Source organism: Eurosta solidaginis, chromosome 2 (assembly GCF_040869045.1).
Source record: "Eurosta solidaginis isolate ZX-2024a chromosome 2, ASM4086904v1, whole genome shotgun sequence".
Classification (NCBI taxonomy): Eukaryota; Metazoa; Arthropoda; class Insecta; order Diptera; family Tephritidae; genus Eurosta; species Eurosta solidaginis.
In genome coordinates, this window is record NC_090320.1 from 49130501 (window position 1) to 49156315 (window position 25815).

Here is a 25815-nt window from a genome sequence, read left to right on the forward strand (position 1 = left end):
CGCCCATTTTTTATACCAAGAAAATGTGAGCTCAGGTAAGTACGTGGGCTAAGTTTAGTAAAGATATATATCGGATTTTGCTCAAGTTATTGTGTTAATGGCCGAGCGGAAGGACAGACGGTGGACTGTGTATAAAAACTGGGCGTGGCTTCCACCGATTTCGCCCATTTTCACAGAGAACAGTTACCGTCATAGAATCTATGCTCCTACCAAATTTGAGAAGGATTGGTAAATTTTTGTTCGACTTATGGCAATAAAAGTATTCTAGACAAACTAAATGAAAATGGGCGGAGCCACGCCCATTTTGAAATTTTCTTTTATTTTTGTATTTTGTTGCATCATATCATTACTGGAGTTGAATTTTGACTTAATTTACTTATATACAGTAAAGATATTAAATTTTTTGTTAAAATTTGAATTAAAAAAAATTTTTTTTTAAAAAGTGGGCGTGTTCTTCATCCAATTTTGCTAATTTTTATTTAGCACATATAGAGTAATAGTAGTAACGTTCGTGCCAAATTTCATCATGATATCTTCAACGACTGCCAAATTACAGCTTGCAAAACTTTTAAATTACCTTCTTGTAAAAGTGGGCGGTGCCACGCCCATTGTCCAAAATCTTACTAATTTTCTATTCTGCGTCATAACGCCAACCCATCTACCAAGTTTCGTCGCTTTATCTGTCTGTTGTAATGAGTTATCGCACTTTTTCGGTTTTTCGAAATTTTCGATATCGAAAAAGTGGGCGTGGTTATAGTCCGATATCGTTCATTTTAAATAGCGATCTGAGATGAGTGCTCAGGAACCTACATACCAAATTTCATCAAGATACCTCAAAATTTACTCAAGTTATCGTGTTAACGGACGGACGGACGGACGGACGGACGGACGGACGGACGGACATGGCTCAATCAAATTTTTTTTCGATCCTGATTATTTTGATATATGGAAGTCTATATCTATCTCGATTCCTTTATATATGTACAACCAACCGTTATCCAATCAAACTTAATATACTCTGTGAGCTCTGCTCAACTGAGTATAATGAAAAGAATCTATTGAAATGCGTTTAAGTGTGATATCGTTAAAATTGAAAGTGTAAACTTGAGCAAAAGCATCGGTTTTAAGAATATAATAAGGGTAAGCGTGAAGTTACGTAATAAAAAAATTGAAATGGAGTCAGCATAGTGAGGATAGTTCAACAACGTGTTCTAGGAAACAAATTTGTTTGAGAAAATTATTTAAAAAACATTTTTATTAAAATTCGATCATTTTAATACATAAATTGGTTTTTTTTTAATACGATTTCTAAATAAAATTCAACAGTTGGTCAGAAATTTTCACTTGTTTTTGCAAAGATGGCTGCCACAGCGTATGTATTGAACTGTCCTGCTACTCAACGCTAGATGTCGCAGCCTCATTATTTGTAGCGCAAACCAAACTCAACATTCGCTACACCTAAAACTATCGCTAAAAATTCTAAAACAGTATCAAATGCGCAGAAAAGTATGCAACACTTACCCTGCAAAAATCGCTAGTACTTCATGCATGCATGTATACAAAAAATTCATACACAATTCATACAAAAAATATGGTCCAATTAACATTGCGATGTCCTAGGACTGGACAATATACTCCAGCTCCGCATTACATCAGATTAATCCATGGAGTACCCACAGTCCAATAAACATCGTGTAGTGTTTACAATCCTTAAAAACTAGCAATGATCGCCTTACAACAATATGTTCGTGAGTTGGTCCATTGCTGCATTACAGTGGAGTATAATGGTAAGTCCCTGCAAAAATCGTTGGATCATGTGGTCCACTGGGGTACTTACCATTATACTCCACTGTAATGCAGCAATGGACCAACTCATGTTTCTACACGAACATATTGTAACGAATTTGCTGCAAATCCTCTTATTTGCAACCCTCTGCTAAGTTCGTATCGCTAAACTGTTGAATAAATAACTCCAATATGTAATAATGCAAAATGGCCTTTATTCAAGTACTTCACAATAACACTTATACTTTGCAACGAATAGCTTGCTTAATTACCAAACTGATTGACAGCTCAAATGAAACTGTACTATTCAAAATAATACTGCTATAGCTCGCTAGATAGCGCTTAATCCAAATCTCAAATCAAACTGAATTACTTCTTACTCGCCTGCGCCACTTTTATAGTTTACGCTGCATACATCTAGGCTCTTCTATTTCCAGAAGTTACTAGTTAGTTTCGGCTACAAAATCGCCAGCCACAACTACGTGCACAAATTATTGCCCTCTCTTGTGACAACTCAGATAAGATATATGCATGTGTTTGTGCATTGCCGCTCCGATGCTCTTATACGTACATATGTGTAGACGCAATTATTTATTCGTTTATGTAGATACATAATGATTGAATTATTAGCCGTGTTTTTTAACACGCGTATATCCGTTTACGCTTAAACTTTATATTGACTGCTAGTCGACAAACTATAAATACACCTCTGAAATTGCTGCGCATAAATTTTGTCCTACTAAATTTCAATGCGCATTATACTCAGATGTAACTGAAATATGTGTCTTTGTTTCACCCTCTACACTAATTCTATGTATTCTATGTGTGTCCACAATTCATCGCAACTGACTCAGCTATATGTTATACCCTATGGCCATCAGAGCGTTGCGTCTCCGCTTTTCGGTACACCCTGTTGCTGTAGCTAGTTGTTTAACCACATCCGCTAGATGGGTCTCCTAAGCATTATCTAATTGAGTGATCACGAAACAATTTGGATTTACCGTCAAATTAGTAGGCATACAGTTTTTTTCTCAAATATTTTTTTTTGGTCTGCTTTAAATGCATTTTTTTATTTCTATTTTATTTATTCTATTTTATTTTAATTTCTATGTTCTAATGTTTCTATTTTGTTTGTTAAGCTTGATTTATTTTTTTATTATATTATATTATATTAGCCGTGTTTTTTTTACACGCGTATACGTTTCTTTTACGCGTGACAAAAAACGCCTATCCTCGCTTAGATAATGCTTAGGAGACCCATCTAGCGGCAGTGGTTAACAAACTAGCTACATCTACAGGGTGTGCCGAAAAGCGGAGACACAACCCTGTGTTGTATTTCTGTGTATAACATATAGCTGAATCAGTTGTGATAGATAGTGGACGCGCATAGAATACATGGAATTAGTGCAGAGGGTGAAACATGGACACATATTTCAGTTACATCTGAGCATAATGCGTATTGAAATTTAGTAGTACTAATTTTATGCGTAGCAATTTCAGAGGTGTATTTAAAGTCTGTCGCTTAGCAGTCCATATAAAGTTTAAGCGTAAACGTATATAGACGTGAAAAAAAACACAGCGATTATATTATATTAGATTATATTAGCCGTGTTTTTTAACACGCTCGTATACGTTTCGTTTGCGCGTGTAAAAAAACGCCTATCCTCGCTTAGATAATGCTTAGGAGACCCATCTAGCGGCTGTGGTTAAACAACTAGCTACAGCAACAGGGTGTACTGAAAAGCGGAGACGCAACGCTCTGATGGCCACAGGGTATAACATATAGCTGAATCAGTTGCGATGAATTGTGGACACACATAGAATACATAGAATTAGTGTAGAGGGTGAAACAAAGACACATATTTCAGTTACATCTGAGTATAATGCGTATTGAAATTTAGTAGGACAAAATTTATGCGCAGCAATTTCAGAGGTGTATTTATAGTTTGTCGCTTAGCAGTCAATATAAAGTTTAAGCGTAAACGCATATACGCGTGTTAAAAAACACGGCTATTATATTATATTATAGCCGTGTTTTTTAACACGCGCGTATACGTTTCGTTTGCGCGTGTAAAAAAACGCCTATCTTCGCTTACACAATGCTTAGGAGACCCATCTAGCGGCTGTGGTTAAACAACTAGCTACAGCAACAGGGTGTACCGAAAAGCGGAGATGCAACGCTCTGATGGCCATAGGGTATAACATATAGCTGAATCAGTTGCGATGAATTGTGGACACACATAGAATACATAGAATTAGTGTAGAGGGTGAAACAAAGACACATATTTCAGTTACATCTGAGTATAATGCGTATTGAAATTTAGTAGGACAAAATTTATGCGCAGCAATTTCAGAGGTGTATTTATAGTTTGTCCCTTAGCAGTCAATATAAAGTTTAAGCGTAAACGGATATACGCGTGTTAAAAAACACGGCTATTATTTCGTCCTATTCTACTTAAATTTATTTTGTTTTGATATATTGTATTTTGTTTTATTTACTTTTTTATTTCGTTTTATTTTGATATATTGAAATTTCTTTATTCTATTTTTTTTTTCAAATGTAATGTCATAAACTATAATAATATATTTTATTTTTTTGAGAATTTTACTTATTTTATTGTACTTTTATATTAATTGATTCTTTTTTTATTTTATTTCATTTAAATGTAATATAATTTCTTTTTAATTGAATTGTATTATTTTGCTTTATTTTACATAAATTTATTCTGTTTTGTTCTATTATGTTTTGGCTTATTTTCTCTATTTTATTTCACTTTGTTTTTATTTAATTTTATTTTATATACATATTGACATTTATATGTTTTAGTTATTTTTTTAATTTAAAATTTGTATCATTTTATTCTATTTTGTGTTATTATATTTTCTTTCATTTTGAATTGTTATATTTTAGTTCATTTGATAATTTTTTTTTAATTTAATGTCATATACAATAATAATATGTATATATTTACTTTTTTTAATTTTATTAATATTATTTTTTTAGTAATTTATTTGTTTTTTTTATATTTTATTTTACTTAATATTAATAAATTTTTTTTGCATTGAATAACATTATTCTGATTTATTTTACATACATTTTTTACTTTGTTTTTGATTTATTTTTATTTTGATTCATTGAAATTTATATGTTTTAGTTAACAAATTTAATTTTTTTCGTACTTTCGTTATGAAAATAATATTCAAATACACATCCACTGTTCAGAGTTTTAATTGATTTATTGACAATTTTCACTAATAAATACTTCAGCTAAATTTATGGCGATATACTTCTATAACAATATGTGTCAATACATGGTAAAACCAATGTAAATGAAGTTTGGAAATACGAAAAATTATTCCATATAACATACATTTTGAGGTCCACATCAAAACGAAACATTTCCTAAATGCAACCAAGCCTTCGTGTTTTATGGTAAAGATCCCTATGAAGTTGAAAAAAAGTGCTAACATCAAAAAAAGAAACAAGATATAAAATGTAAAGCTAGGCCAGTATCGTTTTGTATGATCCGTGATTCAAATAAATTTTTTAAATCGCAATAGCACTGAATTGGTTAATCGGATTATGAAATGGTGGCTACCTGTACTCATAAGATCTATAACTTATTATAATTTTTACGATTTTTTTTGGCAGATTTATATTTATGGTTTGAGTGAAATTGCTTTTCGATACGTGATCGTGCAAACGTTATTGGCTCATGCTAACACCGTAAATTTTATGTACAATTTAAAACTTTCAGTGTAGTTTAAAAAAATTTTATTTTCGTTGAACTGTAAAATTTTGTTTAATGGAGGTAGCACCACAATACAACTTCCACTAGAGATCAATGGAAATATACTTTGCCAAAATGATTTATGGCTGAAATGTTACGTTGTGATGTGGATATCCACAAATGTCTTTTGTCGGTTTTGAACCTTTTTTTACGTATAACAAAATTTCTGCGTTTATTGCTTTACCCCGAATTGGCTTTGGCAACCTATCTATATCGTTTTTTTCAACCCACATTCCTGTCAAACTCCTACAATAAGCTGTATAATGTCCAGGTTGGTGGCAAACAGTACCTCCTAAAATATATTCGTTATTTTGAATCTCGATTCTTTGAGGAATTTCTGAAAGGAGAATCTGGTTGTGGTATTTAGACTCATTTACGGTTAAAAAACGTGCGTATCAATAAAAAGGAAAGGACCTTCTTTTACTGCAGTCACTTTTTGGGTTGAACATTTTCTGCATTTTTCTATTCTTTCCTCTAAATTGTGACTAACAATTTTTTTTAAATGTGTTCCAAAACTGAATCCTTGATCACTCCCATCCATGTCCAGCATGTTTAAATTTTTCCTCACATCCCCACACTTTTCACATTTTTTTGAAATTTTTCACATCAGAAAACAGTTCTTTTAATATTAGGTACGCACTTCCATAGCAATCTAGATATCCGGTATCAATTTTAAATATCAACGACAAAAGTATAGCCCTCAAGCTGTATATAGTAGAACTTATTCCTTGATTCGCATATTTTATGACAAAGGAGAAAGTTACCATTTCTGAATTTGTGTCTGTGAAATGTTTGAAGGTTGCATAATTGCAGTAGCAATGGGTGACTATCTCCATAACAGCGTCAAACGCCCAAGTATTTTGCACTTATACCCTTTGACCATCTATTGGCACCGGATTACATTTGTTTCCGTTTTATAAAACTTGGCATTTGCGCTTTCTCAAGGGCTTTTCGTAGCAAAAATTTATTGCTGGAAATTCTTTCAGATATTTACCTCTTGTATTTTCCTCAATATTTTCTATAGTTGAAGACAAAATTATGCGTGGGCTTTGTTTATTATAAGCTTTTATTTAGTTTCACTTTTGTTGTCTGTAATGGAATTTTGCAAGTTAAATTTGATACACTTCCCGGTGTCCGATTGAGCTGAAATTTTGCACACATGTATAACTCCGATGACAATGCAATATTACTTTGTTAGAATTCGATAAATTAATCGATAACACAGTTATCGGTAAAGATTTGTATTTACTTTGGCATAACAGCCTAAGTCCTATACAAACTCGCCGGTACCTATCCGTGGATTGTGATATTTGGACGTGATGAATCACGCGTGTCACGCGTGGTGAATCTCAACGCTTGCAAAAAGCGGAGACACAACCCTCTGTTGTATTTCTGTGTATAACCAACATAGCTAAATTTTTAAGGCTGTTTAACTCTGTAATCTTTTCTGTAATTTATTTTGCTTTTGGAAAAATTACCTATTTGAAAAAAGCTGGCTGAAAAATATTGGCATAACAGCTTAAGTTAAATCAAGAATGGAAAATCTTGGAAAATTTGAGCAGATGTGGCAATTTCACGCGTCCGTTGAACGAAATATTGACAATCTGCTGATCATCGCTAGGAAATTAGCGACATTCCATCAACTAAGCAGCACTTTAGCAATACTACTGTTATTATTTGGCCGCTCAAACACGCACATATTAATTGTGCATTAAATCTAAAATATACAAATACACCATAATAATTTACACGGCCAAAGCCATAATAATTTACACGGGTCATCAATTTTTTCTCTGATTCAAAATCTGAACTACCAGCGCTATCGTCAACAGCTCAGTGTCATCATTGCCAGTAGCGCCAATAACACCAAACTCGTGCCTGACACACAAAAGTCGTTTCACTCAATAGCGCAAGTAAAATGTACTACGCACTCACTACTAAGTAGCGTCAAAAATTCGCTTGGAGTCATTTCGTCAATGAGCTACCATTGAGCTGGCACCGCATTGGCGCTGGCGCCATGCAATTTACATCACTAAAATTGCGCGAATGCCCAGGCTCATGACTTTGTTAATCCAGATGGTGAAAACGAACACTCAAAGGAATGCAACCTTGCAAAGAACAGCCGTCATTTTCAAAGTGTAAAAATTCTGTGATACAACGAACGCTAACGCGGTTAGGCTGTTATCGGTAAGTGTTGCATACTTTTCTGCGCACTTGATTTTGTTTTACAGATTTTTGGCGATGGAATTTTAGCTAAGCGAAAGTTGGAATATTAGCCGTGTTTTTTTATACACGCGTATAGGTTTACGTTTGCGCGTGAAAAAAACGCCTATCCTCGCTTACATAATGCTAGGAGACCCATCTAGCGGCAGTGGTTAAACAACTAGCTACAGCTACAGCTACCGAAAAGCGGAGACACGACCCTCTGTTGTATGCCTGTGTATAACATATAGCTAAATCAGTTGCGATGAATTGTGGACACACATAGAATACATAGAATTAGTGCAGGGGGTGAAACAAAAACACATATTTCAGTTACATCTGCGTATAATGCGTATTGGAATTTATTAGTACACATTTTATGCGCAGCAACTTTAGAGGTGTATTTAAAGTTTGGCGCTTAGCAGTCCATATAAATTATAAGCGTATAGACGTTTACGTGTAAAAAAAAAAAATACGGCTATTATTTTAAAACAGATTTAACACACAGAGCAGAGATCTGCAATGAGTAGTTGTAAACTGAACACCACATAGGCCAAGTCACAATAAAATATGATTTTAAGTTAGTTAACACTGTTTGACACAATTTCATATGTGCTCTCTGTCAAAAGCCGAGTTAGGTCTTTAGCAGGTATTCGAATCGAAGAACTTAACTGTTCAAAGTTGACTTCGAATAAACCCTGTAATGTTGATGCATTAAAAGAAATGGATAGAATGAGAAACGTTACAAATAACTAAGTAGAGTTTACGTAACTAATTTAAACAATATTTTACCCTACTAAAAATTAAAAATAAAAAATTCATATTTAAATTAAATTTAAGAAAAAGGCTTTTCTAAGAACAAGCTTCTATTACTTGTTAATAAAACGAACTAAAAAGTAAAAAATAAAATTAAAGAAAAAAAAACTTTTTTAAAAATAAGCTTTTATTATTTTGGTTAATAAAATTAACTAAAAAGTAAACAATAAATTGACTCTAAAGAAATATAACACTTCATAAGTTCATTGTAAGCTTAAACGATAATTAGGCTTTTTCGTCTGCGACAAAAAAATTCTATATCGTACATAATTATATATTTTTAACATTAAAACTTTACACCTAAATTATTAAAGCTTACAGTTTATATCACAGTCCTAATTGTTGTAATAAAAGCGTGTTACATTGCGACAGCAAGAAAATGAGATCCTAAATGTTCTTAATTATACCATCAAAATTTAACAAGTTTTTAATTAGAACAATTTCGACTGTGATATAAACTGTAAGATTTAATAATTTAGGTGTAAAATTTTAATGTTAAAAATATATAATTATGTACGATATAGAATTATTTTGTCGCAGACGAAAAAGCCTAATTATCGTTTAAGCTTACAATGAACTTATAAAGTGTTATATTTCTTTAGAGTCAATTTATTGTTTACTTTTTAGTTATTTTTATTAACCAAAATTATAAAAGCTTATTTTTAAAAAAGTTTTTTTTTCTTTAATTTTATTTTTCATTGCACTTGATTCGTTTGCAATGCTTTTGGGAATTGGAGAAATTTCACATATGGTTTTTTGTATTTTTGGCTCATCCTTTTCATTTTGAACGACATTATCAACACTGTTGTTAATGATATCAATATTTTTCTGGGTATCATCAGAATGCGGCGATTTATCCGAAAAATTGTTTTTGGCCAAAACTTCATTTTTCTCTTCTTCGTTCTCATTAAAGTTAACGGCGTCGAGGTTTAGCCCAAACCAATTTTCTTGGGATTGTAAATGATCGTAGTTGCGTTTATTTTTTTGTTTGACAGAGTTTTCAACATCAGTCCACGAATAAAGAGCCTTGCCAATTGATTTTGATATTTTCTTACGAATGATACGTTTTAACTGCAACTCTTGAGCGCGATTTAATTCTGAGAGACATTCTATCGAATTGATATGTTTCGCTATGAATTTATCCACTCGTAAGGGCCTGTGCCTAAATCATTATTTTTTTAATGTATTGAAGTACGCTTCGCAGTGAGCCGATGTAGCTATATCTGACGCGTGCGGAAAATACTGAATCATGACATTTGACCACAAAAGAAAATGTCTGCCCAATTTCATGATTTCTTGTACGACTCCTGGACAGTGGAAAGAATTAAGAGATTCTATTTCCATCGCTAAAACAATTGTTTTTTGGGCTTTATTTTGAATGTTTCCAATGAAAAGGGCAACTGCGTCATTTTCAATATTTAAGTGTTCGTATGCGGACTCATCTTCGTTTTTAGCTTCACTTAGGTTTTTATCGGCATATGTAAAGGTTTTTATTCTCTCGAACAAAAAAATCTACTCTGGAAGCCGGCGGAATTTGCGCCCTCGTATTCACTTTCAGCAACGATAAGTATATTTAGAAAAAGACTTTCAAAGTCATTTATATTTTCGCAGACGGACATAATCCCTAGATTCCGTACATAAAAATCTTTTGTTTTGAAATGTCTCCCGTCAAATACTTTTTTTCTGCACAAAATTTTTATTAGTTGTGCAATATCAATTCTGATATAACACATCGAATTGTGTGACTCGCCGTTAGACAAAGAACGATAGCAATCATAAATATACGTCTGTAAACTCTTTTCATTAAATTCCAAGCAGGCAGCGTTCAAAAATGCCATTGAATAGTCGCATACAATTTCCGGAGGGCAACAAGCGCCATCTCTTAAAATTTCCCGTAGCCAATAGCAAATAAAATTTGCGTCGTGTTTCGGCGACACCATCGAAAACAATGATAATACTCCATTATCTGTTGGAATAACGATTTGGTATAGTAAAGTGTATCTTTTCACGCCGCCCTTGGAAATGTAGGACTTGGTGATACCACCCGTGGCATCAATTTCGATTTTACGAAATTTTTGTATCAGATCTTTATACAAAAAAATTTGCATCGTAGACCAATACATGCAGTACATCGTCTCTAGACCAATTTCCCTTCTATAACCTGAATATTTTCCTTCACCTTTCATTCTACACAGCGAATTTATCGCATCGAGATTGGGGTCGATAGCTAATTGGCGGTTGAGCGCTGTTTCTTTAATTTTACGCGTAGCAGGATCACCAAAGGAAATATCATTTAATACTTCATTACGCCACTGTCTAGGCTTTTTAGCTATCAACTCCTGACCTACAATTTGACGTTCAACACCTCGGACTGGGCGCTTTGCACTGTGTGGTAGTAATACCATCGCCAGAAGCTGGCTTCGCGATGGAATGAGCCTCAAAAGTCGCTGCGCATTCTTTGCAGCTTCCGCGTATCTTGAGATAAACTGGTGAGTTGCAGACTTTCCCGTATTTGAAAATATAGGCGCAAGGAATTTTTGTTTTGAGCCATTCTTCAAAACCCTGTACAACTTTTCACCCTTCGTCCCAACGCCGTAGATCCTAGGTATTGGAGAAATCTTTTCCCAGTCGTCTTTAGAAAGGACTAGGCTAATGAAGAGGGGAGGGTATTTAGAATGCTCGTTTTTAAGAACTTCACAAGGAAAATACTCTGTGTTATTTGATATAAGGGTAGTTATTTCGTTAGAATCTTCAATAGTTGGAATATTAAAAAACTGCTTCAGTTCAATTAGTAAATTTCAACCATTGCATCTTACATACGCGTTAAGTGTTTCAGGTGGCAGTGGTTTCTCAAAGCAGGAACAAACACTTTGCCATACAATATCTGAACGAGGCATCAATCAATTATTCTCATCAAAAATTTAATGTAGTTTCAATGCATCAACCAATAAATTTGGATCGATATATGGTGATCGAGGCATGTTTAAAAATTCAAAGCCAATTGGTTGGGATAAGAAAAAAAAAACAATATTTTTCAAAAGAAAATCAAAAATTAACTTAATTAAAACTAAAAACCCTCACCTTTCAAAAACATAAAAGTGTACGCGCGACTTATTGTAAAAATGTAAATGATCTTAAAAAAAAGTTCTTAACCAAGGATTTTGCACCTTACATAAAAAAATCCACAATTTTAGCTTTATAAGGACAATCCAACTAATTCCTTAACATACACAAAACCAAATTATACGTAATGAAACGGATCCAAATTCCTCAAATTCAAAGTCCAGGCCTTCGAAATGGAAATAGAAACGCATGCGATAATAATTTTTAAATCACAACCCACTTGAAGCTCTGAAAAAATACACGTGAGACAATTAATGTTTAATTGCTTAAATAATTATAAAACAATAAATATTTACCTTATTTACGGGTTGCACGAGGAAAAGCTTTGACAGAACGAAAAATGACACTAAGCCGAAATTGGTTTGTCTTCAATTCAAATTTGACAAGGGATGGTGGAACTTCGTTCCATGTATGTACATCGATTTGAGAACTTGCTCTATATTAAACAATCAAGGAAACATAATGATAAACGTTTGAATAACACATGAGGCCTTCTTTTAGTAACTTAATGTGCTTAAATCTTTCCGAGACTTCGTAAGTTTTTAAACATATATTTACACATGATCGGTGCGTAAGTGCTTTTGTAATCATATTTTCAATAATAAGATTTATTCATATCCCCTGAGCTTTACGAAATTATTGGTTAAAAATTGTGCAGAAAAAAAGTCTATGTTAGGATGTTTTATTTTCAGTTGCATTTTTAGTTTCCATACCCTACATGAAAATTCAATTATCTTAATTCTATTTGACATATTGCCTCATCTTTACTACGAAGGATCGATCTTAATTCCATGCTTTAACAGCACTGTTTGAGCAGCTAGTAGCCACCCTGAAAAAAATCTTATGATTAAACCCTAATTAGAGTGGTCTGCGATTAAACTCTCTTGTCTACATTGGTGCATAATTGATCCTCTCTAGTCCCTTTGGAGTACAGTTGGGATTAGTCAGTTTGTGAAAGGGCACTTCTCCGACGAATGCTGTTGAACAAAAGATACCTGACAGTGCCCGTAAGGGTACGAAGAGAATAAGTCGAACAGTATCCATAGAAGTACAAAGAGGATACCAAACAATACCCATAGGGATACAAAGAGAATGAAAAAAGATCTATCCAACAGTAACCCTCGGGATATAAGGAGGGCCCGTCCGACCCTACCCGTTCAGGCATAAACAGGTACATTTGGTCATATTCATTTGCAATCATCCCTGATTTATCCTACACTAATCGTTTTTTCTCTGGGTAGTAGCTACTGTTATCAAGAGCAATGAATATTATTATTTATTACTAAACCAGTTACAAGAAGTCTGTAACGTCCTACATACGGTCCATGAGTTTTTCGAATTTAATTTCTCCATAGAAAATCTAAAGTTTGACCCCTCTGCAACACCCCAACAGTCTTCTACCGCGACCAAAACTGGCGTGTGCTATTTGCTACATTAAGGTGGTCCTTACAACAAAAACTTGCAATGTTTTTCAGTTTCACCCCTTGAATCGGTTATACCAAAGTCAAAACATCACTTAAAAGAATTTTGTTTACATTGGAAACACTTGGGAGCTGTCGCACAGGGATCAAAGCTAAGATCTCTCTGTGGAGACTGTAAATATGAACATTTAATTTTTTGCTAATACCCAAAATTTATAATGTTATCGCAACCGATATCATGTAACAACACTTAACTGTTTCAAAACAAAAAACTTGATATCTCAAGAAACAACCAAAGTTTGGTGAAAATGTTGTAATTGTATGTTACATCACCTGTGCAACAGGAGTGACCGAAATATGAACGGATTGCGATGATACAGGGTGTCGAAAATTGGCTATTCTATTTTTTATTTTATTTTTTTTCAATAAATATTAAGGGCAGGAAATTTCAAAGTAAAAAAAAACTTTATGATTTTTATAAAGTACCTTTTTCCGTACTTGTAAAAAAAAAATTATAAAATTTTTAATTTTTTTTTTTCAAACTGTACTTATTGCAAAATGCGCCTGCTTCGATAGTGTTGCTCAAAATAAATCCCAATTATTCCCCTGAAAAAATATATGTGTCACTTTGTGGGGCAATGCAATTTTTTTTTGCGTTTTTTCGCTTTTGAAGCTTATTGGAACTACCGCGCTACATTTGGCGTTGCGCCACTCTTTATTTTAAGTAACACAAAAAAAATTGAAATCAACTCGTATTGTAACAAATTTAAAAACAAAAAAAAAAAATTTTTTTTTGCAACGCTACCCTGTTAGATCTTTTTATTTGTGCTCCAAATAGCGCCCATGTACGCCTTTGTAAAAATGTGCAGCCCAATTTGTAGGACAACGTCAATTATTATGCTTTTTTTGGACTTTCAAACATTAGCGCAACAGAACCCGTAAGCTTCACTTTGAATGTCCAAAAAGCATACAAATTGACATTGCCCCACAATGTGAGCCGTACATTTTTATAGGGATGTGCATGGACTTTATTTGGAGCAACAATAAAAAATAATCCAACGCTCTAATATTGCATCAAAACATTGTAAACAGATTTTTAAAAATTTTTTGTTTTTAAATTTTTGCAATATTTGCGATTTCATGTTGCTTAAAATAAATAGTATATACATATTCCCTTACAAAGAGGTACGGGTCCCTGTGTGGTGCAACGTAAATTTTTTATTTTTTTGGGCTTTGAAACTATAGTGTGTCCCCATAAACTTAAAAATAAACGCAGAAAAATTGGCATTGTCTCAAAGTTGCAAAACGTTGCAACTAGTATGTTGAGTGACTGTTTTTCGTTCTACTGTACAGTTTTTTTTTGGCAGCCTTCCTCGTATGGTCAACGATATTTATTTTGAAAGGAATTAGATTTTTTACAGGACAAAGAAAATTAAAAACTCAACAGAAAATAAAACATCCTATGTACATGCACCATACCTGTTGTTAAATTTTTTTTGTAAGAATTTGAAAATGCAAAATTTTCGATAGAACTTCGAATTTTATTGAATTTCAATAAGACAAGGGCAAAGTGAAGTGGATTTCAAAATATGATAAAATTTTAATATGTGAATACAGATAACAAAAAATATATAAAAAAATACGTTTTGTTGAAATCAATAACGATACTGGAAATAAAAGTTTACTGCAACATGCCGATGTTAACTTTGTAGCGTTAATTATAAAATACTTACTGATTTAAACACTTGTTCACTCACGATTATAACTAACTACGAGGGCGAAATAATTTTTTTATGTTTAATAATACAACACAAGGTTCACCTTTGAGGCTTTTTAGAAATTAAAAGTATACTCTTTCACCAATTATTTTTTACTTGAGACTGAAGAAACCGGACAGCTCAAACTGTTCAGTTGACACAAAATGACACAATAAAACATCGGATTCGATGCCTAAAGCGAAAAAGTCAAACTCAGCAAATTCGTTTTAAATCTTAATTATATAACAAAATTCCTGTTATAAATATATAAATAGTATTAAAGTAAATGAATTCTGAGCGCATGCTATTTGAAATTTCGCGGAATAAAAATTTTGCACAGATCTTTAAAGGTTACAAGAGTAAGGAGTATTTTATACTCCGTTATTGTAGCAGATGTATGCTTATCTATTTCACGTTAATATAATAATTAAATTACACAACTGTGCTTAAATTTGTAGCAAGTGTGCAGGTATATTACCTATGTATATACATATACATACATATGTGCTTATTCTAGGGAAGTTAGAAGTAACGTCCGACCGATACTCAACTTTTGCAGCAGAGTTGGCTGCGTTTAGTTTAATGGTAAACGCCAGATAGGCAACGTATCAGTCGTTGCATCCTTAAACTTTGCAAATTTCCTACTTTTGACATATGTACATCAATCACGTCATATATGTTGCACATACTTTTTTTGCCATTTTTAGTACGCGTGTGTGAAAATTGGTGTTCAAAACTAAGGAATGTTATTAGTTGACTAAATATTGTTATTTTGATAATAGAATCTACAATTTTATTATTAAATAAAACTATTTCCGTTAGTCGTTTTGTGTCTCACTTTCCACCACGTACGTGCTTTCAGTGGAAAATGGCGTACGTTGTTGTTGTAGCAATGCTCACCCCACCTAATTGCCGCGACCGATCACAAATTGTCATCAATATCCTCTAACGGGAGTCCAAGAAAACGTGCCGTTTCAACAGGGGTGGACCATAAGGAAAGGGGTGTTAGAGGCGTTGGTTCCACATTACAATTGAAGAGATGGTTGGTGTCATGTGGGGACACGTTGCAAGCGGGGCATACATTTTGTATGTCGGGGTTGATTCTGGATAGGTAAGAGTTTAACCTGTTACAGTATCCAGAACGAAGTTGAGCAAGAGTGACACGCGTTTCCCTGGGGAGTATGCGTTCCTCTTCCGCAAGTTTTGGATAATTTTCGTTAAGCACTGGATTCACCGGGCAATTCCCGGCATAAAAGTCCGACGCCTGTTTATGGAGTTCACCAAGGACCTGCTTGTGTTTTTTCACTTCATACGGCTGGGTTCTCAGGTGCCGTATTTCCTCAAAATGCTTACGGAGATGACTCCTTAAGCCCCTAGGCGGTGCTGGTTCTTCAATCAGATGTCTGTTGGGATGCCCAGGTTTCTGGGTATTCAACAGGAACTGTTTGGTCAGCATCTCATTTCTCTCCCTGATAGGGAGTATTCTCGCCTCATTATGCAGATGGTGTTCTGTGGACATAAGAAGACAGTCCGTGGCGATTCTAAGAGCAGTATTTTGGCAGGCCTGTAGTTTCTTCCAGTGGGTGATTTTTAGGCTTGGCGACCATATGGGTGACGCGTAGCTCGTAATCGGCTGGCTAATTGCTTTGTATGTAGTCATGAGCGTTTCTTTATCTTTTCCCCAAGTACTGCCAGCGAGGGATTTGAGGATTTTGTTACGGCTCTGAATTCTCGGAACAATTGCGGCTGCGTGCTCACCAAAATTTAGACCCTGATCAAACGTCACGCCCAAGATTTTGGGGTGTAGGACAGTCGGTAGCGTAGTGCCATCGACGTGGATGTTCAAAATGGTCGACATTTGGGGCGTCCATGTTGTAAATAAGGTCGCGGAAGATTTAGTCGGTGATAATGCCAGGTTTCGCGAGGCGAAAAAACTGGAGAGATCAGAGAGGTAGCCGTTTATTTTATTGCACAACGCATCGATCTTTGGGCCTGGGCCTGTGGCCATTATTGTGCAGTCATCGGCGTAGGAAACGATTGTGACTCCTTCCGGTGGTGAAGGTAGCTTAGATATGTAGAAATTAAACAAAAGTGGGGATAGGACACCACCCTGTGGCACCCCTTGTTTAATGGCGTTTTTCGTGACGGATTGTATCTGCTGAGCTCTCATTAGTTCAGAAATCCTGCGCGCTAGTCATTTGAAGATTCGTGGAATTAGAGTTTTGCATTTACGTACGCTGTACAGAAAGCGTATTTGTTTTTTCCTCCTTCAAACAGATATAAGTATATACATACATATTTAATCACCATTTATATAATAACTAAATGCCATAAAAAAAAATTAAAGGTTTTTTCGAAAAAAAAAATAAAATTTTTGTTATAACTTTTTAACAAAAGGTGGACAAACGAAAATTTTCCCTGGACAAACGATTTGGGTGTTTTCGAAAAAAAATGTTTTTGTTATAACTTTTTAACAAAAGGTGGACAAACGAAAATTTTTCCTGGACAAACGTGGACAAACAATGGACAAACGAATGGCATTTGGCTTTTTTAAATATCCGCAAATGGAGGTGCCAACTTCACACAGGATTTTTTTTTTTTGAAATAACTTCTTAACAAAAGGTGAACAAACAAAAATTTTTCCTGAACAAACGCGGACAAACGATGGACAAACGAATGGCATTTAGTTTTTTTAAATACTCGCAAATGGAGGTGCCAACCTCACACACGATTTTTGTTTTTTTGGAATAACTTTTTAAAAAATGGTGGATAAACGAAAATTTTTCCTGGACAAACATGGACAAACGATGGGCAAACGACGGACATTCGATTTAGCACAATAAAGCGAAACAAAAAATTGTTTGGGTGTTTTCGAAAAACAAAATGTTTTTGTTATAACTTTTTAACAAAAGGTGGACAAAGGAAAAATTTTCCTGCAAAAACGTGGACAAACGATGGACAAACGAATGGCATTTATTTTTTTTTAAATACTCGCAAATGGAGGTGCCAACTTCACACACCCTTTTTTTTTTTGAAATAACTTTTTAACAAAAGGTGGACAAACGAAATTTTTCCTGGACAAACATGGACAAACGAATGAGATATGGCTTTTTTAATTATTCGTCCAAGTAGGTGCCAACTTCACAGAGCTTAAAAAAAGAATCTGTCCGATAGTACCCGTTCAGGCATAAACAGATGCAATTGGTGTCTCTATAGGACATACTCAAACAAAAGCGATTACTCTAACCCAACGAACCTCATGGCAGAAATATTTGCCAAACACTGCCGAGGGGCGACCTCCCTTAGAAAAATTTTCTTCTAATTGAAAAAAAAATTGTTTCTAAAATTTTGATGTTGCTTTGACCGGGACGTGAGCCTAGGATCTTCGGTATGGTAGGCGGAGCGCGCAACCATCACATCACGGCGACCGCCACTCCTACACTCAAAAAAAAATTTCCTAAATCTGAGGAAAATAGCTATCAAACTGAGAAAAAACAGGTATGATTTTGCGCCATTGAAAAGTTCTCCTCAATCAAGGTAAGTAATTTTCTTAAAAATGAAGATATTTTTTTTCCACGGTTTTAGGAAAATTATCTAAGAAAAGAAAAAATGTGTTAATAAAATAAGGAAATAACTGTATAGAATTTATGAAAGTATTTTCCTTAAAATTAATAATAAATTGGTTGAAAATAGGAAAGAATTATTTGTTTTATTGAAAAGCATTTCTTCAAAAGGAATAGGGATTATCGTAAGAAAGAGAAGAGGCTTTCTTATAATATGAAAATATTTGTATTGAATTTTTAGAAGATTTTTCTTTAAAATGACTAATATTTTACTCAAGAATACTAAAAATTGCTCAGTTTCGAGAAAAAAAAATCCTAAGGATGAGTTCTATTTCTCCGGTATTTGGAGAAAATATTTTTCAAAATGAGTAATACTCTACTTTAAAGTAGTAAAAATTTCTTACTTTCGAGAAAAAAAATCCTTAAAATTGATTAAATTTTTCCAGCCTTTGGAGAAAATATATCTTTAAATCTGGGGTAGATTAAAAAACAAAATATTTCTTCGGGTTTTCTTTAATTAGTTTTATTATTTTTATTTCAGGAATTAAACAAGACAGTAAAAAATTACATAGCTATGACCATATGGTTTATTTCAATTTTATTCATGAACTAATCATATGTGTGTATATAAGCATGTCCGTTATATAAACACCAAGTTCATTTTTTTTAACGCCTTTTTACATTTAAACCGGAACTGTTTAATATCTTTTGCACTTAATGCTTTTTTAATATAATACTAGGGTGCAATTTACAAAAAAACGGGTTTCCAGGTGAAATCATTATTTAAATTGCCTTGGATATAACGGACAGCCCAAACAATCCATTTACAACCATAATTAATATTATACATAATAATATACATAGTAATAATAACAGAAGTAAAAATTAATTTGTCAATATATGTATATCGATATTAAAAGAACTGCTTTGGCCTCAAAAACATTCGATTTTGAACTGTATAAAGATGAATTGATGGATTTTTAAGTTATCTGCGTTAAAAAGCTTAAATTCTGACGATTTCCCACCAACCTCGTACGATAAAAAATGTGCATTATATGTTAGAATACTAATTTTTTCACAAAACATGAAAGTTTTATTATCCTTTGTGAAAATCTCAAGTATTTGATAAGCGGAAAAATTGGGATCATAAAAAAATATAATAAAATTCCGTTTATACAATGTATTATACCTTTTGAAACTTAAATAACATACACACCCTTCCAGTGTTTCATTATTAAACATACTCTGTAAATGCGTCCAATACAAAGAACATTGTAGCAAACCTATTTTTTTTACAAAGTAAAATTTCAATATTTTCGAAATCAGTTACATTTTCCAAAAATACTATTGCAAACTTAATGGCTAAAGAGAATGTTAAATTTTTTCTTGATGTAATATTTTTAGCATATTCTTTCAACTGTATGCTTTGATTCAAAAGGTAGTGTCCAGAGCAATTTCAAGGGACCCGAATGTTCAAGCACTCTACAGTAGTGGATGAGAAGATGGTGCTTTGGTTTCAAAGTATCATAAAAAATGATTGGGTAATCCCTGTTATGAGTTTGTATATGAGATTTTAAATTTATCATATCTAAGCTCGTGTACTCAGACAATAACAAGTCCAATAGCTCTATAAGATTCAAAACAAATTTCCATACGATATCATCTCTTTCTACTACGACTCCAATAATCAAAGTAAAAAAATGAGCAAATGTTAGCATTTCTCGACCAGAAAGCTTCAAGTTAAATGATTTTATATGATGCAACTGCAGAGAAGGTGATTTGTTCACATTTTCAGTTTCGCCATAGTAAACATTTTGTTTCGGAAGATTAAGAAATTCCAAATCAAAAGTTTTCTGATTGATATAATGAAGGATAATATTACAAAAACCATATTTCAATACGCCCTCTAGGATATCATGTAATATATCAACATAATAGTTTTCAGTAACATGAAAGTTATGTATTTTATTAAAAATAGAATTTTCAGTAATCCCTGTGTTTCCAAAATCATTTTGTACAATATCCTGCTCATAATTAAGTTTATTTCGCAACTTGTCAAATTCTTCTATAAATGCTGACTTAGTTTCTATTTTATTAGCTTTACAAAATCTGCAAAAATAGTTTGAGGAAAATGATCTAGAAAAACCGAGAATATTATTTAATGCTAAGTTGTCTCCTGCTACTAAACCCAAGCAAGGAAAAATTGTCTTAGTCCCATTTGAAGTTTTTATATCTATACCATTTTCTTCCAAGTCATTAAGGACTTCTATTAATTTAAAAAATGTTTTGGCATTACCAAAGCTTTTAACATCTTGCGATTTGAATAGAGCTGCAATAAATATAGAGGCAAGTTTATGCCTAATAATTATTGGGGCTGTGGGGAATGAGTAATAAGTTGCCAAAAGTGATGAGCTATGAGAGCCCAACGGGTTATTAACTTCAAAATCGTCGAAATAGAGCAAATAGGGAATAAGAAATTTTTCTGGATACCTATTTATCTTATTTCGCCATGTTTTTCCGTTAATAAAGTTGTTTAAAGAAGTGTTATCTATTGCTAGGATTTTCATATTTTCCTCAAAACTTTCATATACACCTGGTATTTCAAAGAATTTCTTAATTTGGAATTTTATTGGGAACAATACGCCTTTTGCTACAGTAGCATCAAGCTTGGCGACATGTTTAATTTGCAAAGATCTTACTGAATTATCAATCTGAATAATTTTGGGAGCAGCATAAAGATCCAGCTCTTTTAGAGTTTTAATAAGTTTATACTCAGAATTTATGTCTTTGAAAGGATCGTTACAACAGGAAGCCAAATCCTGTAGGCTAGCTTTTAAATCTGGTAGATTTTTTGAGTCAAAATGATTTATAATATTTATTATTTTAGGTCTTATTTGATTTATACTTAAGCTTGTGACTTCTCTTTGCAATTGTATTGTTTCTCTTCTTGGAATTTTCTTTTTGCAAAAATGGTGTAATGAAAACTTTAAATAACCTTCCTCAATGCTGATATCTGGCACAGAGAAAGTATTATTGTAATCACTTCTAAAGATTTCACAATTTTTTTGAGGGGGAACAATAGCTGCACAAGTATTCGACGATGTTTCATTTGAGTTGCTTATACTAACTGAGTTGTTTTTGGTACAATATCTTTTACTCTCATTTCGCATGTGTTTCTTAAAAGCTTTGAAAGTTGGAAAATTTTGATTACAATTTGAAAATCCGCATTGAAATAAGTCATTTGTTGCTAAAGTATGCACATTTTTTACGTGATAAAACAAGATTTTACATTGTGTAAATATTCTTGAACAAACATAACATTTTAAATTCATTTTGTCTTTTTTTACCAACAGTACTTATTTTTATAAAAAAAGTATACAGACTTGTATATCTTCTTGTATTCTTCATATATGTAACACTTCTACATTGCTTCTTACCTATATTTTCAATGTAAAAAATTCCGAAAACATATCCAAGCAATTTCGATACTAGAGTATGCATGTATTGTATACGTGTAAAATTGATTCAAATTGTTCATGTAAAAAAATATATATGTATATGTGATTACTGTGTGTACTGTTTTCGTACGGTACTAGGCTTTACTGCCTATATAGAAGTATTACATATATGGTTTTCTTATTTAAACAGGAGTTTCCACTGAAATATTTTCTAAGTCGTTTAAAATTCCGCAAAGTGAAGCACACTTATCATTACATTTTAAGTTAATACTATAAAAATATTTCTGTATAAGCAGCCACACTAAATTACACTCAAATGGATACTTTAAATTTAAGACATGAAATATTTTGAAACAACCATCAACACATTTTACAAAGTTCTGGAACTTGTAATATATATCTGCGAAATAAATATAATATTCTCTAAGTTCAAAAACGTCGAGTCCCACAGCACATATAATCGGCTGTACAGTATTTTTGTCTTTGAATTTCTCATCCACCATTAATTTTACTTTTGCTTGCAACTCACTTTGTGTACACGCAAAAAGTAAGAAACTGTTTCGGGAATCGCTGATTGTTGGTTCTATTATAACCTTTTTCCGGCTTTGCGGGCAAATTTTATACTGTCTGCCAGTTGGCACCAAAACGGAATGAAGGAGATGTAATACCACGCAATCTTTTACATCTGGGTATTGCAACTTTGTTAACATTTTAAATTATATTGCAAATAAAAGTAAGTCCGCTTTGCATTATAAAATCCATGAATTCAATACTGCTGCGTCAGATGCAAAGGAAGTGTATGTACTGGGGAAGAGTAAGACTGCGTCCGGACAGTCAAGATGTTTTAATTTTGTCTTGTTATCTCTCCCTCTCTCAATCTCTTTCCTTACAAGAATGTATGACGGTTTTTATTTTCTTTTGGTTTTGTTAATTTTCCGACAGGGTGGATAATCGATGTATGTTGGAACGATTTTCCGTCATCCCTTGTCAAATTTCGTTTGGAGACAAACCGGTTTTGACGTTGTGCCATCATCAGTGTCGAACGAAAATCGATACCGATGATGGCACAACGCCGAAACCGGTTTGTCTCCAAACCAAATTTGACAAAGGATGACGGAAAATTGTTCCAATATACATCAGTTTTTATTTTACATTTGTTGTAACAAACATTTACAAAAGTAAACACTTACAGAAAAGCCAAAAGGCAACATACGCAGAATTTAACTCAAGAATTATATAATGTAAAAGTGGACTAAATCACACCAACCGCTTGCGAAAATTCCTTCTTTGAGTCGCTTCCATATATGTAAACTGTTTGCATCCTTGATATGAGTGTCAAACAAAAATGGTATTGATTGATGAAACCGGCTCCATTTATCAAACAACAAATTAGTCCGTTCTGGATAGAGCTTTTGAAAATCAAGTTCAATCTTCACATAAAAACGTTGTGAGTGTTAATACGTGGTGATATAAATAGATACAGTAATAATATACCAGTGAATATCCAAAGCTTTGTTTATAGAGTGACCACCCTTCTAGAATTGAATTAAAGTTTTCAACGTTCTTCATAAAGCTGTGTCTGACTGCGAATGTTGTCTTCCATTTTTGTACCACTTCGTCGTAAGGTTCAATATTATACTTCAGCCAAACTTGATCGTTACTTTCCTTACCATCTAAAGAATTCAATACATTGTCATTAGAAAAAACAGAGTGGGGGTAGTGAATTAATGCGCAGCTTGTAATAATAGTTGAGTGGTGAGTAAAAAAAATAGCAGCTTCATTCAGTAATAGCTGTAGTGAAGTTAAACAATTTGTCACCCAAATTTAAAAATCTCTTTCCTTTCTCTATCATTCTCCATTTTCTTTCTTTTCCCAATTTCTTCTCTACGCAATCCTTCCCATTCTCTCTATTTCTTTATTTTCCTTTCTCTATATCTCTCTCATTTCCCCTTCTTATTGACCCTGACCACCCCCCTCCCCCTTCATTTGCCCTTCCTTTTCTCAGTACCATTTCCTTTCTATGCATATTTCACTACATTTTTTCCTTGCCTTTCCCCATTTATTTACACTCCTCTTTCTCTTTGTATCCTCTTTCTTTGTCTTTTACCTTCCCCTTTATTTTTAATTTTTCCATAACTTACCCGGCAAAGCATAATTTGGTTTATTCGTTTCAAGGGATTCCTCTAATGCTCTCTTCTTTAAGATGATCCCGTCTGCTCTCAATTTTGATAAGCTACTGTGATATTTTGCATACAAACAGCCACCTGGTTTCTTTCCTTTAACAGCATGATAATAAGTTTCCTGTACCAAATCGTAATCCATTATAAGAGTAAAGACATTTAGAGGAGGTAGTAGCATTATTATACCTGAGTTTCCTTTGTAAAATATTTAACGATTTTACATGATAATAGATCAAAAGTATATGGACGAGCACAGATTTTAGCATCAATCAGATAACTGGTCACAGTTGCAGATAATAATTTACGGTATTTCGGTGTAAGATTTTGTTTGTTTTCGTAAAACTTTAGGATTTGTTTTCCACTAGCTGTTTCATTGAGAATATCTTCTATAGATTTCTGTAACAAGTTTTGAAAATGCTATACAAAACAGTTGTAAATACTGTATAAAAATTAAGTGCGCTGTTTTGGTGATCACCACTGGTGCAGTGAAATAACGCCCGGAGGTTTTATTTTTTTTTATACAATAAAATTAATAGAAAGCAAATGCATTTTGTGATTTCATTTAATTAAAATAATAAATTAATACTGATACTCCCAGCCCTACCACCGACTTCCATTCCTAGTCCTACTCCCAATCCTAGTCCTACTCCAATTCCATTCCCATTCATACTAACACTCCCATCTTGTTCTTACTCTCACTTCCACTTCCATTCCTGCGCCTTCACCTGCTCCCATCCCTTTCTTACTACTAATACTCCAATCCCATTCCTACTCCCACTTCCACTCCCATTCCTCCCCACACTTCCACTCCCATTCCGCCTCACACTTCCACTCCCATTCCGCCTCACACTCCCCCTCCCGCAAAGTCAAGACGAACTAGGCACCGATTTTCATTTCTTAGCAGCCAGTACACTTACATCGTAGAAACTTCTGACACCACTGTTGAAACTTGAGGCTGGTGGCGTGAGTTCCGATAAGCAATATGTCTCTGTAGTACCTCCTTCATCCTGTGAACAAAAATTATTTTAAATATGTTATGATTAAAAATGTTATGTTTTATTACTACTTCCGCTTGCCATTTTAAAAGATTTCTCTCAAATATTACGCGCTGTCCAAACAGAGATTTGTCAATCAGGATATCCAAATGATTTGGTTTCAAATGACGTAAGCTTTCAATTGTAAAGCCATTATCTTTATTTTTGAAGTATTAAATAAGCATAACAACTATAAAATATAAAGCAATAACTTACCTTTAAGAAGTTCAAAAAATACTCCTCCTTGCAGTTTCTCCATTAAATTTTTTAATTCTTCTGCCATTGCGCACACAATCGGATAAATGTTTTGTAAACACCCTAATGAAGAAATTAAACGATGCATCAATATGTAAAAATTTAGCAAAGAACTTATTTATTATGCTTTATTTACTTACAAATGCTTTATTTGCGACGATTTGTACGTGGATTGCAATTTTCACGCTATTTTATCGGCAAAGAAACAGAACATACATTCATACATAAGTATGTATGCACATACAAAGAAGTTCGAAAGTCCGACTAAAAAAATTTAGATGAACGAATATGTAAAAATGTAGCAATAATTAATATATGCATTTATACTTACAAACGATTTATTTATGACAAATTTTACGAGAATTGCAATCTTGAAGGCTTATATATTTTGCCAAAAAAGTGAGGAATATTACAATTTCATTTAATTTCG

At 33.4% G+C, this 25815-nt stretch overlaps 1 protein-coding gene across 1 annotated transcript; it reads right to left on the minus strand.

Moving 5' to 3' along the window:
• Positions 1-20727: 20727 nt before the first annotated feature.
• LOC137241505 (uncharacterized) lies at positions 20728-25815 on the minus strand. The gene is made up of 9 exons (XM_067769107.1): positions 25717-25815; positions 25526-25649; positions 25347-25448; positions 25160-25287; positions 25014-25103; positions 24283-24492; positions 24058-24217; positions 23528-23589; positions 20728-20787 (listed from the first exon to the last, which is right to left on the minus strand). Exons 3-9 carry the CDS (start codon positions 25411-25413, stop codon positions 20728-20730), a joined length of 777 nt encoding a protein of 258 aa, XP_067625208.1. The 5' UTR covers positions 25414-25448; positions 25526-25649; positions 25717-25815.